At 42.2% G+C, this 12,927-nt stretch overlaps 1 protein-coding gene across 1 annotated transcript; it reads left to right on the top strand.

Moving 5' to 3' along the window:
• The first annotated feature begins 696 nt into the window (after positions 1-696).
• LOC129103734 (putative nuclease HARBI1) lies at positions 697-1,790 on the top strand. The gene is made up of 2 exons (XM_054614323.1): positions 697-1,342; positions 1,432-1,790. Exons 1-2 carry the CDS (start codon positions 697-699, stop codon positions 1,788-1,790), a joined length of 1,005 nt encoding a protein of 334 aa, XP_054470298.1.
• The last annotated feature ends 11,137 nt before the right edge of the window (positions 1,791-12,927 follow it).

The raw sequence follows: 12,927 nt of genomic DNA, 5'->3' as shown, positions 1-12,927 counted from the left end.
TTGGCACACCTAGGTTAAAAACTAATGCAGTTTAATATTATATAAAGTCTTTATTTAATGTTTTAGAGAGGTGGTGATTTATTTTTTGTGTCAGCTTGGTTTGTGGTGCTGTTGAACTGTAACGTTATACTGAGAGGTGTTTCTAATATTTAGTCTACCCTTCATATACATGGGATGGACCAACACCTCTGAAAAACTATTTACATAAAAAAAAAGTAACATCATAACCTTGCTGAAGTTAACATGTATATACAGGGCTGTTATATTTGACTACATTAGCTTTATCTAGGCCTACCTGATAAACTGGCAAGTACAGGGGAGGTTTGATACTTTAGTTTAATAATATTGGAATGGATTAGCATACATTCCACATACATACCTGCCATTTGTCTTCTTGGTACTCAACATAAAGAGGCTGATACTCAGTCTGACAGGCCTTGTACAGTTAGGTGCACAAACATCACAATACATCAGTGCAAAAGTAGCCTACCTGTACTTCATCTGTGCCACGCACATCAGTTTAATAAATATCAAATAGTAAAAACATAAATAAACAATAAATATAATACATGATAAAAATAACAATTAATAAACAATGTAAAGAAATTCCAAAAATATATATATATTTTTTTTTTACAGGACCAAAGTCCATTACAAAGGTATGCACAAGTGCATGACCATGTGCCTATCCTCGCCATGTTCTTTTCTGGAGCTGACTTGAAACCAGCCTTCAGGCTATCCAGGAGCAGCATCAACATGCTGGTCCAGATGCTGCCCCGGCAAAAAGCCCATGGATGGAGCCATGAAATGGAGGTGCTGGTCCCGGTGTACTGGCTTGCCTGTGGAGCTTCCTACAGGGTAACTGCAGACATCTTTGCCATGCCACTAGCCACCGTTTGCAGGACCGTCCACAACGTCGTGGAGGAAATGATGACCATCCTCCACAGAGTAATTCATTTCCCCAAACCAGAGGAGATGGAGGAGGTGGGGGCTGGCTTTGTTCGCCTTGCTGGCCATGAGGCATTCCGCTGTGCTGCCAGTGCCATCGACGGGTGCCACATCAGGATTCTTCCTCCTGCAGAGCCACAGAAGAAATGCTACATAAACAGAAAACTTTTCCCCTCAGTGCTACTGCAGGGCATCTGTGATGCCAAGGGCGCATTTCTGGATGTGTACATTGGAAATACGGGATCTGTACATGACGCACTCGTACTTAGAAGATCTCCGATGTACAAGCAGGCCCTGTATCCACCAGCTGGGTACATACTATTAGGAGATGGAGGATACCCGTGCCTGCAGCGTCCTGTTGCCATCATGACACCATACCGCCAGCCTGTAGCAAGTAAGAACACTTACACACACACACAGCAAATTTTTACTTTGGTGACTTTGAAACACAGCATACATTTTCTATGTGAATTTTATTAACAGGCCAAGTTGAAGCCCGGTACAACAGGCACCATGCAAAGGCAAGGAACATTATTGAGCATCCTGAAAACTGCTGGCGCTGGCGCTCCATCTTCCTGAGGGCCCTGGAGATCTGGCCTCTGTTCGCCCCGAAGGTGATTGGTGCCTGCTGCATTCTCCACAACATGTGTGTGGCAGCAGGTGATATCCTGGAGGAGGAGGAGGAGGAGGAGGAGGAGGAGGAGGGACCAGATGACAGCGAGGATGTTGCAGAAGTCGTTCAGAGGGAGCTGTCGGGGAACGGTGTCCGAGGAAGGCTTGCTGCCCAGCTTTCTGCTCCTGGAGAACTGCCTGCATGTCTGGGTGAACATGACTACACCTAGACAGTAAACCTCTCCAGATGTAGTCATGCTCACTAGAGGATAGATAGATAGATAGATAGATAGATAGATAGATAGATAGATAGATAGATAGATAGATAGATAGATAGATAGATAGATAGATAGATAGATAGATAGATAGATAGATAGATAGATAGATAGATAGATAAGGGGTGGGTCAGAATAATCCATTATTCGTTCATGATCGAATCGATTTAGTTTCTTCTGGGGAAAACGACTTGTTTGTGGGTAGTTTATATGTTGTATATGTTCTTTTTCTTGTTCTGGCTAATTTAAATTTCATTGCATGGCTGTAAATAATTGTATAAAACTTTTAAATATAGGACCTTGTGATTCTTTTCCTTTTGTTGTAAATATATACAATACACTATTGCCTTCAAGAATGAATTGCCTGGGTTGAAACTGAACAATATTTATTTACAATTAAAATAACACATTTAAATCAAAACTTATTCACAAGATTCTCGAACAGATTAAGATATCGCTCTGCTCGAGCTGCTGCCTCCCTTTCACTCTTCTCTCTCTCTACGGCCTTTCTCTCCCTCTCCTCTTCCTTCTCTGCCTGCTCTCTCAAGAACTCCAGGAGGTTGTTCCTGGGCCTCTTTGTTGGAGGCTGGCCTGCTTCCTCTGCAGAAGAGGTAGAGGCCGTTGGTGTGACCGCGCCACCTGTAGTGGCAGTCAGGTTTGCTGCAACTACCAGGGGCGGACTTATGGAGTGCTGCCCCCGGAGTGCAGCATCCATATCACTGTACCACTGCCAGGTGGCAGCAGTCACACCACCGGCCTCTACCCCTTTGCCTGTGGGGGGATCCCTAAGGTCCTGAAAATAGAGAATTAATCACTACACTGTGAAACTGAAGGCTCTCTCAGTAATACAAAGCAGAGCAACAGGCAGCTTACCTTGTATTTATCCTTAAGGTTGTTCCACTTCTTTTTGGCCTGTTTGGCTGTTATTGCCAGGCCAGAAGTGGTAACAAAGTCACTGGAAAAAACAAAAACATAAACAAAGAGTGACACACTGCCTCTTCAATAAGATATGAATCATTATGGATGGAGCACAGCACAAATCTGGCTCCATCCCTGACCCTGTCATACAGGCAATGATACAAGCACTAAAATAAATACTCACTCCCATCCATTTTTGGAGGAATTCCTCCTGCCAGTGAAGAGGCTCTCGTTGGCTGCCCGCCAGGCAATGAGGGCCCGGGTTTCCTCAGTTGTCCCTTAAATAAAATATTGTAAAAAAAATCGGTCAAAAGTACAAAGGCAGGGCTCTAAGTTGGTGCAAAGTTAAAGTTGAAAAATATGTGTATGTATATATGTAAAGTGATGAAACCAGTTTGCAGGGGAACTAATAATAGATGTAAAATCAGAGAGCAAAGATTGCTCGTTAGATATCCCCCAAACAAGTTATATCTCATGTTTAACCACTACAGAGACACCAGAGCCAGCGGCACATTTGGAGAGGCCTTGCCGAGATAAGGCTGTTGTCAACGGGGTACATGAGCACTCACCGCCCGGTCATCTCTCTGGAACTCCGAAAAACGTCGGAGCTATTTTCAAACAGGCTCTATCTTGATAAATCGACCGCATATTTTAAGTCTTAACAGCTACATTCTCGCTTAAAAAAATCTTAAAACTAAATTCTGTTACACAAAAACAGCAGTATTTCGAAAATTATAACTTACAGTTGTGAGTTTTATCTGTCATTGTCCCCGCCATTTGTTTCATCAGTTGGTGCGAAATGCATTCTGGGATACTTGGTTGTCCAAAGTCCACACAAGTCACCTCCGATGCATCACCGATATGATGGGCGGAGCAAGAACACTTCCGGGCATTTGGACTGTACTTGGCTGAATGTGAACTTGTGTTTTGGAGAACTTGGGCCGCGCTAGATGACGTTTCACAAGTTCAGGAGGACACAAGTACAGAGAAGTTCACTGATTGAGAAACAGCTATGGTCTTCCGATGACTGTGGAAATGCAAAGACTGTGGTACTTCTGTTTCACGAAGATCTGAGCTTCTCAAACATTATAAGCTTGAACACAGACATTATGGCCGCCGCCATTCCTATCCATGCATCCATTTGAACTGCCCATGTACCTGCAAGACCTGGAATTCATTTTTGAGCCACTTGTCAAGATGTCATCAGCCATCCTCAGAAACGGAACTGACCACATTTAAATGTCTCTTATGCAAATACTTTTTTCAACATATAGCACAGCACCTTTAAAAACAGTGAAACTGTTGTTTGTGTGTTTCAGGGGTGTTCATACGAAACAAATATTTATTGTTCATTTCGAACTCACAGAAGCAGAAATCATAAGAATTGTTCAGTAAAGTCACTTCCTGTAAGTCGCTTTGGATAAAAGCGTCTGCTAAATGCCTGTAATGTAATGTAAATGACTTAAAGCCTGGAATACTTGAGAAACAGGAGTCAAGTTTATGTCTTTCTGTTGAAAGTAATTATTCTGACAGTATCCAGGTTGATAGTGTTGGTACTGAGCCTTCAGATGATTTAAGTACAGAGGACTTGGGTGACTCTAGTTTCGATGTTCAAGATTTGAATGATTTGCCGTATAAGGTTAAACATAAAGTTGCCTCTCTCTTATTACTGAAGCTAGAACATATTTATCTTGTTTCTAGAGTGGCTGTTGATGAACTTTTGCAAGAGTTTGACTATTTAATAAGGACTGCTTCCGTCCCTCTTATCCATCAAACCATAGCTCAGCACTGAATGCTAACTGTCTAGTAGATGAGAAGGTTCTGCAAGAACTTACATCTACCCTTTGTGAGTCAAATCCTGTTGCAGCTTGTTTTAGTGTTCATGGCCCACTTTCCACTGCTTGGAAGCGAAAGACTTACTACAAAAAACATTTTAATATTGTAGAACCTGTAGAATTTGTGCTTGATTCACAAAACGGGAAATCCTTTCAGTACGTCTCCATACGGTCTTTACAGCAGATCCTAAGTTGTCAAACTTTTCTAGATAAAGCAATCAATTTAAAATCTCCCCATCAAAGTCAACCTGATGAAATTCAGTATAAATCCTTTTATGATGGTATTAATTACAAACACAATTTGCTATTGTCAGGGGAGTGTGCTATTTCACTTATTTTGTATGTAGATCTGTAATCCACTAGGCACCTCCAGAAAAAAACACAAAATTTACTTACCTAGTAGTTTTCACTCATCACTGTCTAATATATATTTAGCTGCACTTATTCATAGTGAGGATGTCAAATGCTACGGTTATGACAGTATATTGAAGCCCTTAGTAGATGATCTTACTACATTAGAACAAGAAGGACTGTTTATTGCCAAGTTGGGGAAAACCGTGAAAGGCTTTGTTCATTGTGTAGTAGCAGACAATCTCGGGGCACACGGTATTGCAGGTTTCTTGGAAAAATGTTCAGGTAAATATGTTTGCAGATTTTGTACAGCAGAAAATGCGGACATTCAAACAAAAGAAGTCAATTCAGGAGCATTTTGTGTAAGAAGCGAGGACATTCATGTTTCTCATTTTAAAGCTATTGAAGAAAAATCATTGGCTAGTCATTTTGGTGTGAAAAGGAATTGTGTGTTGTCAGAACATCTGTCATATTTCATTGTGACGCAGAGTTTTCCCCCAGATATAGCTCATGATCTCTTTGAAGGTATTATCTCTGTGGAGCTTGCTCTTTGTCTTACCGTGTTAATTTACACTCAATGTTCTACATATATTTGCAACAAACAAAGAGGTCGCAGCCACAACTCAACAACTGTAGCTGCCCTCCCCTCTGACTTCGTCCTCTTCCACAGAGGATGTGTTGGTCGGGTTCAGAAGTTCCTCAAAGTGTTCTTTCCACCGCTCAACAATGTCCCCAGTCCGGGTCAGCAGTTCTCCCCCCCTGCTGAGCACAGCCTGGGACAAGCCCTGTTTCCCCTTTCTGAGTCGTCTCACGGTTTGCCAGAACTTCCTTGAGGCCAGTCGAAAGTCCTTCACCATGGCCTCCCCAAACTCCTCCCACACCCAAACACGAACAAAAACGAAAAGGTAAGAGAGAGGGACAAAGAAAAGTTTCCAATTTATCCCAGCAAGAGAGGTGTCAAGTCGTAAGGTGGGGCCTGATTTACGAATTTGTTTTGCCACAATTTCGGATTCCCTCTTCTCCTAGTGTTGGTGTGCTCTTGTTTAGTAAATTAATTAATCTAACATTTTAAACAAATAAACCACATACTTTTCTTCACTATGAGATTAATAAACCGTACACACTCATCAACTAGTTACATACACTTAATACACAGGTTTTAACAAAGATACTGCGGATCAGAAATGTGCGTCGGTCACGTGACTTACTAGCGTGTAAACATTTTATTGTTAATATGTACTGTCACCTTAACTAAATGTCAAGCGTTTCAGTGAATTCCTTCGTAGTGTTACGTTCCTGGATTTTGTGCCTGTTTTGACTGCCTTCCCATTGACTAAACCTTATCTGATTAGTAAAGTAAAGTTTTACCTACAGCTTATCCTGTTGTCTGGGTCGGGCTTTGAGTTAAGCTCCCCATGTTGTTCCACGTGTCGTAACAAGCCAGAATTTTCCCATGCATCTGTGCTGCATCAAAAAACTGTTTTAAAATACTTATTGTGAATATTATTTCCAACATTCACAGTTTAATCTCTTAACCAACTTCAATCATGATCATAACTACTTAATATTCATACTTTTGATTTCAACCCTTCAAATGTGACATTATGCCACTATGTTAACAAATGAAAAAAAAAAAATGTTATTATTATGCTAAATGCTAGAGGTATTTTTTATTATCCCAGTTTGGGATATGTCATTAATTAGCAACAACATTGATTTTTTTTTTGGGCTAAGGTGGGTGATGGGAAAGTTTCATCTACAATAGAAGATTTTGATAAGAATTAGAAAAGCTTTGAAAAATTAGAAAATACGAATAATAATAAGAAAATGGTTAGAATAAGGTGAATGGGTGGAAGAATAGGTAAATGGTCTGCACTTGTATAGCCCTTTTCTAGTCTTCGGACCACTAAAAGCTCTTAAAAAATACATGTCGTCATTCACCCATTCATACACTAATGGCCAGGGCTACCATGCAAGGTGGCAACAGGATCTATTTAATGTTCACAACCAGGGATACAATCAGGATACCTGTAGGCAGGCGGTTGGTGAAGGTAAAATAAGAGCGGCAAGGTCTTTGTAATTACCATCAACGATCTGTTTGCTTAGGTTGTTAGTGACTGGAGAAGGGCGAGACACGAGTGTTGGTGTGGCGAATGGGAAGGTTTGCCGTGCCTCCTCTTGGCCCACAGCCACCTCCTCGACAACAAGGGTATCAACAAGGAGCAAGGATCCTGAGGATGTGATGCAGCGTTTGAAGTTTCAACTACATTTAAAGATTTTGTGAAAAAGTGAACCATACTTGCTGTCTTTTTACACTCAACACAACCCTTATTCGTTGAAGTTCCTCTGCAGCTATAGGGCTGATTGTGTTCCTTTGCATTTGTTGGTCCGCATCAGTCAGAACCCGGCCACTTCCTGGCGTGCCCTGCACATGGGACACACTGGACACACTCTCCCCTACTGTGTTGACCCCTTGACGTGATCAAATACCAAAGATGTGTCCTTCTTGCAGGTCTAAATGCAAATGCCCCTTTCCTGCCTTTTGCTACTACTTGTAATTACATTATGGCTGGTCATGGTCTTCCCTTACCTTTTGTTGTTACTATTTACATACAGTCCAACCACTGCTTTGGCTTTCTGTATGAAATGCTTCCTTTCCCTTTGCTCTGGGTCAACTCTCCGGCTCAGATGTGCTCTGTGTCTGTCAGTTCACCAGTGTGCCGGCACACTTCATTAAACTCACGCCACCACAGCAGCTTCTGAACGGGACTTGAATGATTTTCCTCAACAGACCCCAGGGAGTCCCTGTGGCACGGCCATGACGTCATCAAGGCTATATAAGATGGCTCCATTCCGTTCAGTGCTGTGTAAAGTTACTGTTGAGCTTGTTGCTGCTGTGATAGTATTGTTCCACGCTGCTGTGCTTTGCTGTGTTTACATCCACCACTATGAGTTAAGTCGGTAAATGGTTCTTTAATAGTTAAAGGTCCAGTGTTACAACTGCCGAGACTGAGTTCACCAGTCGGGCTTCTACGTGATAAAGTTACAGTTACTGTACTTTACTGCTGCGGTGAGGTTCTGCCTTGTTTCGACTGCTGTCTCATTTTTCTTTCTTTTCAAACTAACCCACACTCACATGTACAGACACTCACACAAACATATACGCCGTTACGCTTAGTTCATACGCACACGGTGTGTAAGCGCCGCCTCCATTGTGTGTCTTATTCGCCCGTTAAATAATCTTTATGTGACTACGTCCGCCTTCCTTGTCCCCCCTTTTTCCCTCTCTCCTCCGCCATTGTTAAGTCTCACGTGGCGTAATTAGTTACGAGACTACGTCCGCTATCTTTCTCTTTTTCTCTCTCTCCTCCCCCTCCTACACGCACACACACACACACACACACATAAAAACACACTCCCCTCTCCACGTGATCGTTTGTTGCTTTCGGGTAGTGTGCTTGTAATTGTATAAAAAATGTTTTCTGATTTATATATATTTTTTATTTGGTCATTAGTGTTAGAGATGAATAAGCTTATATTTTACAGAGCAGTTTTATGTGATCATTCTGTGTATATGTGTTGTGATAATAGCTGCTTCTTTCTTCACTCTGAATGTCACAGTTCTGCTCCATCCTCCCCCGTCACACTGCCTCATTGACCTAATTAGCTCACTCCGTTCACCCGTCAGCCACTCCCTGCTCACTTAGTATTTAAACCCCAGTCTCACACACACTCACTGCCAGATCGTTCTCCGCACCATGCCAGACTTTCCCGCATTCATCGTTGGACTGATTTCCCGTTGCCGACCCTGCCTGTTTGGACTTCTCCGCCTTGCTCCTGCCCCGGTAAACGACTCAGCCTTCCGTCCCCGACCACGAGTCTAGCCTCCGCTTTCTCTGGTGTCTGTCTGCCTGATCCCGTGGCTGTTTGGCTTATCCCCGGCTTGACTTGTTGGTGTGAGTCAACTGGTTCCTGCTTTCCTGCTGTTTGTGTCTGCCTGGAATAAAGCTTCTCACTACTACTCTGTGTCTGTCGCGCTGCTTCTGGGTCCACACCACACACGTTATGTGGAATAGTACTTTCGCAATTGACATGGTGAGTGAACACCAATTTTGAGACCTCAATCCAGTTTGGTTATTGGTCACTGATACCAGGATGTTGCCCTGTTATTAATATTATTATTATGTTAATAATTTCATTAACATCAGTAATTAAATGTTCATACTTGCTTATAATCAAACCCGCTCCTGCCAGATCCAAACATTTGATGCCCAGTGTGAGGCTATACAAAATTCCAGCTTTGTTACAGTATTCATGCACAATAATCCAGAGTTACTTTTTTAACATTAGCTTTTTTTAAACGTAATTTTCTTTAAATTTATGATCTTGAAAAGTAAATAATTTGTTTGATTTGCAAAGCATACATTAAGCTGTGGTAGTCTATTACATTTTTTGTTTAAATAACAATCTTTTATTCAACTTGGGTTTGAGACCCTAGTCCTAGTTAAGATTATGTCTAACACAGCTGTTACTGACCAGAAGTGCTAGGACCACCTCATTAACACCTCAATACCTACCATTGCAGAACAGTAATCAGCATTTAACACCTCAGCTTGAAAGCCACAGTTCGAAACATTTCACTGCACCAACATTTACTGTTAAACACTAACATAACTTTTATAACGTGGGCTGCACGGTGGTGTAGTGGTTAGCACTGTCGCCTCACAGCAAGAGGGGCGGGGGTTCAATTCCCGGGCTGGACAACCTTCTGTGTGGAGTTTGCATGTTCTTCCCGTGTCAGCGTGGGTTCTCTCCGGGCTCTCCGGCTTCCTCCCACAGTCCAAAGACATGCAGCTTAGGTGCATTGAAGACTCTAGATTGCCCGCAGGTGTGGATGTGAGCGTGAATGGTTGTCTGTCTCTATATGTCAGCCCTGTGATAGGCTGGAGACCTATCACAGACAGCTGAGATCGGCTCCAGCACCCCTGCGACCCTTAACTGGATAAGCAGTTACGGAAAATGGATGGATAACTTTTATAAGCAAGAGGAGCCACTGGGTGTTGCCGTTTACTAACCCCATAGGCTAGGAGCTTTATCTCCCCAGGAGTCGGATAAGAGTTGCTGTTCTCCTCAATTTCTCCTCATGGGAAAGAAATAAGATCGACAGCTACACTGCTATTTCCTACAATTAAAAATTATAAGAGTGAACTAATGCTCATTTATCATTGCAAAAACCCAAGCTGTAGACAATCGGGCTTGCTGCTTGCCAGGTCTACTCTCAAGATAAGAGCACTCACCAAGCTTCCTCTGGCTTTCTTCATCCCCTGCCAGTTCCTCCTCATCCCTGGTCCCACATTTCTTTGGATTTCCATAATGGCCTACCTTTCGTTGACGGTAACGATGTGATCTTTGGTCAGAGTTTTGCAGGCTGGTGGGCAACACTGTCCGTCCGTCTGTCATCTGTGTCCCACCCTCGGGAAACCCTTCCTCCTCGAAGTGCAACTCATGTGCAACAGCGCCTTTCAGGCGACTGTGGTAGAGTAGGGTCGCCCTTAATCAGAGGATCGACGGTTCGATCCCTGGCTCAGTTAGTCCACGTCGATGTGTCCTTGGGCAAGACACTTAACCCCATAATGCTCCCGTAGGCTGTGCCTGCCGTGTATGATTGGTAATGGATCTACATCCTGATGGGCAAGTGGAACCTTAGTAGCCCCTGTCATCAGTGTATGAATGGGTGAATGATGACATTTAGTGTTAAAGCACTTTGAATGGTCATGGGGAGAAAAGAGCTATACAAGTTGTTACGTGCTGGGCAGCTCATTCAGTCATCGGCTCATTCCACCAAAGAGCAGGATGGAGCACTTCAGACACTCATTTGTGCCCACTGCCATCAGACTGTATAACAACAGCAGAGACCAATGCGTCGCTACTGTAACGGCGTTCCGCGAAACAACAAACTTTTGAAAACTTTGAATCACTAAGGTCTTAAAATTGTACTGACCAAATTTGAAGTGGATCTGATGAATTCCCTAGGAGGAGTTTGTTAAAGGTTAGCGCCTTGAAATGGCAAAAAATACTAAATAAATTCATACAAAATTAAATGGCCGACTTCCGGTTGGATTTAGAGCATGGCTCCAAGAGACTTTATTTTAAGTCTACATGTGATACATGTGCCTACCAAATTTCATACATCTAGGTGAAACGTACTGCGAGGGCTGCTTCGTCGAAATTTCGTAGAGGGCGCTATCGAGTTGACTTGCCACTCTGATGCATTAAAACCATATGAGATAACTAAATTTTTTACTTCAAACGTGTGTGCCAAGTTTGGTTGTGTTTCAAGCATTTTTAATCCCTCAAAAACATATTTTTTCACTGCGAAGAATGCGTCGCCACGGCAACAGCGTTTCACAAAACGTCAAATGCTTTGTGGGTTGGCATTATGAACTTCTTACATATGTGTGGAACAAATTTGAGGTGGATCTGGTTTACCTACTAATTGTGGCAAGCCAAAGTATAGCATCAGTAGCTTCCTGTTACCAGAAGGTGGCGCTATGACTATCATTCAAAATTGGACTGTATATGTCTTCAGGCCCGGAGTCTCATTAAACATGTGACATATGGAAAAGATCTGACCTTGTGGAGTCGAGTTACATCAGTTTATTCGTTCACGGCGAAGGGTTGAAATTCGCTGAGCCAACACGTCGTCGCCCTTCAACGAATTATTACAATTTTCACAATGAAGCATTATCAAGGTCTTAAGGCTTTTCTGCTAAAATTTGAGAGGGATTTGATTAATTTGTGACGAGGAGGATGTAAGAGTACACAACATGTAACTTCCTGTTGTCACTAGGTGGCACTATTACTATAATTCTAAATTGACATAAAGATGTCTTTAGTGTCAGGATGGCATGACATATGAAATTCTTTGAGCATATTAGATAATGTACGGCCAAGTTATAACAACTTCCTCTTTCATGGCGAATGGTGTTTTTTGAAAACGACGCCACAGATATATATTTCGATAACTTTTTGATCATTTCTGACTCCAAAGTTCTTAAGATCATACTGACCAAATTTGAAGTCAATCAGGTTAAATCTTTAGGAGGAGTTCATTAAAAAAGTCATAAAATTCAAAATGGCCGACTTCCTGTTTGGTTTAGGGCATACGTCTGACAGGATTTTTTTGTATATCCCATCATGTGACATATACCTACCAAATTTCACGCAGCTAGGTGAAACGCAGCGTTAGGGATAGTCAAAAGGGGGCGCTATCGGGCCAATTGCTCCGACCTCAGCCCGACACCCCAAACAGCTTGCTATTTCAGTCAGATTGATTTGCAAAATGTGTGTTTACATTTATCCCAAGCCACTCTTTTCCCTCTTGAAAGACACACATAAGAATAATAGGAATAATAATAAACATTTGAAGAACAATAGGTCCTCCACTCTGACTACGTCAGTGCTCAGGCCCTAATTAGCATTTGCTGCTTGCAAGTATTGTAGGTTTCTAATTGATTAAAATACAAAATCATTCTTACAGCAGAAGGATCGTATGCTGGATTATTCCCTGTACCTGTGCCTGATTAAACTATATGCTTCAGTAGTGGTAGTGGTAGTAGTAGTAGTAGCGGTGGTAGTGGTAGTAGTAGTAGTAGCAGCAGTAGTAGTAGTAATAGTAGTGGTAATAATAGTAGTAGTAGTAATAGTAGTAGTGGTAGTGGTAATAGTAGTGGTAATAATAGTAGTAGTAGTAGTAGTGGTAATAGTAGTAGTGGTAGTAGTTGTAGTGGTAGCAGTAGTAGTAGTAGTAGTAGTGGTAGCAGTAGTAGCAGTGGTAGTAGTAGTGGTAGTAGTATTGGTAGTAGTAGTAGCAGTGGTAGTAGTAGCAGTAGTAGTAGTAGTAGTAGTAGTAGTAGTAGTAGTAGTAGTGTAGTAGTAGTAGTGGTAGTAGTAGTAGTAGTAGTAGCAGCAGCAGTGGTAGTAGTGGT

The sequence above is a fragment of the Anoplopoma fimbria genome, chromosome 15 (assembly GCF_027596085.1).
Source record: "Anoplopoma fimbria isolate UVic2021 breed Golden Eagle Sablefish chromosome 15, Afim_UVic_2022, whole genome shotgun sequence".
Taxonomy (NCBI): domain Eukaryota; kingdom Metazoa; phylum Chordata; class Actinopteri; order Perciformes; family Anoplopomatidae; genus Anoplopoma; species Anoplopoma fimbria.
This window is presented reverse-complemented; position numbering and strand designations above follow the sequence as displayed.

Excerpts from the sequence above, each read along its gene's own strand:
- LOC129103734 (XM_054614323.1), top strand. The coding sequence starts at position 697 with ATGTTCTTTTCTGGAGCTGACTTGAAACCAGCCTTCAGGCTATCCAGG. Across the intron at positions 1,343-1,431 it reads ATACCGCCAGCCTGTAGCAA|GCCAAGTTGAAGCCCGGTAC; the intron begins GTAAGAACACTT and ends TTTTATTAACAG.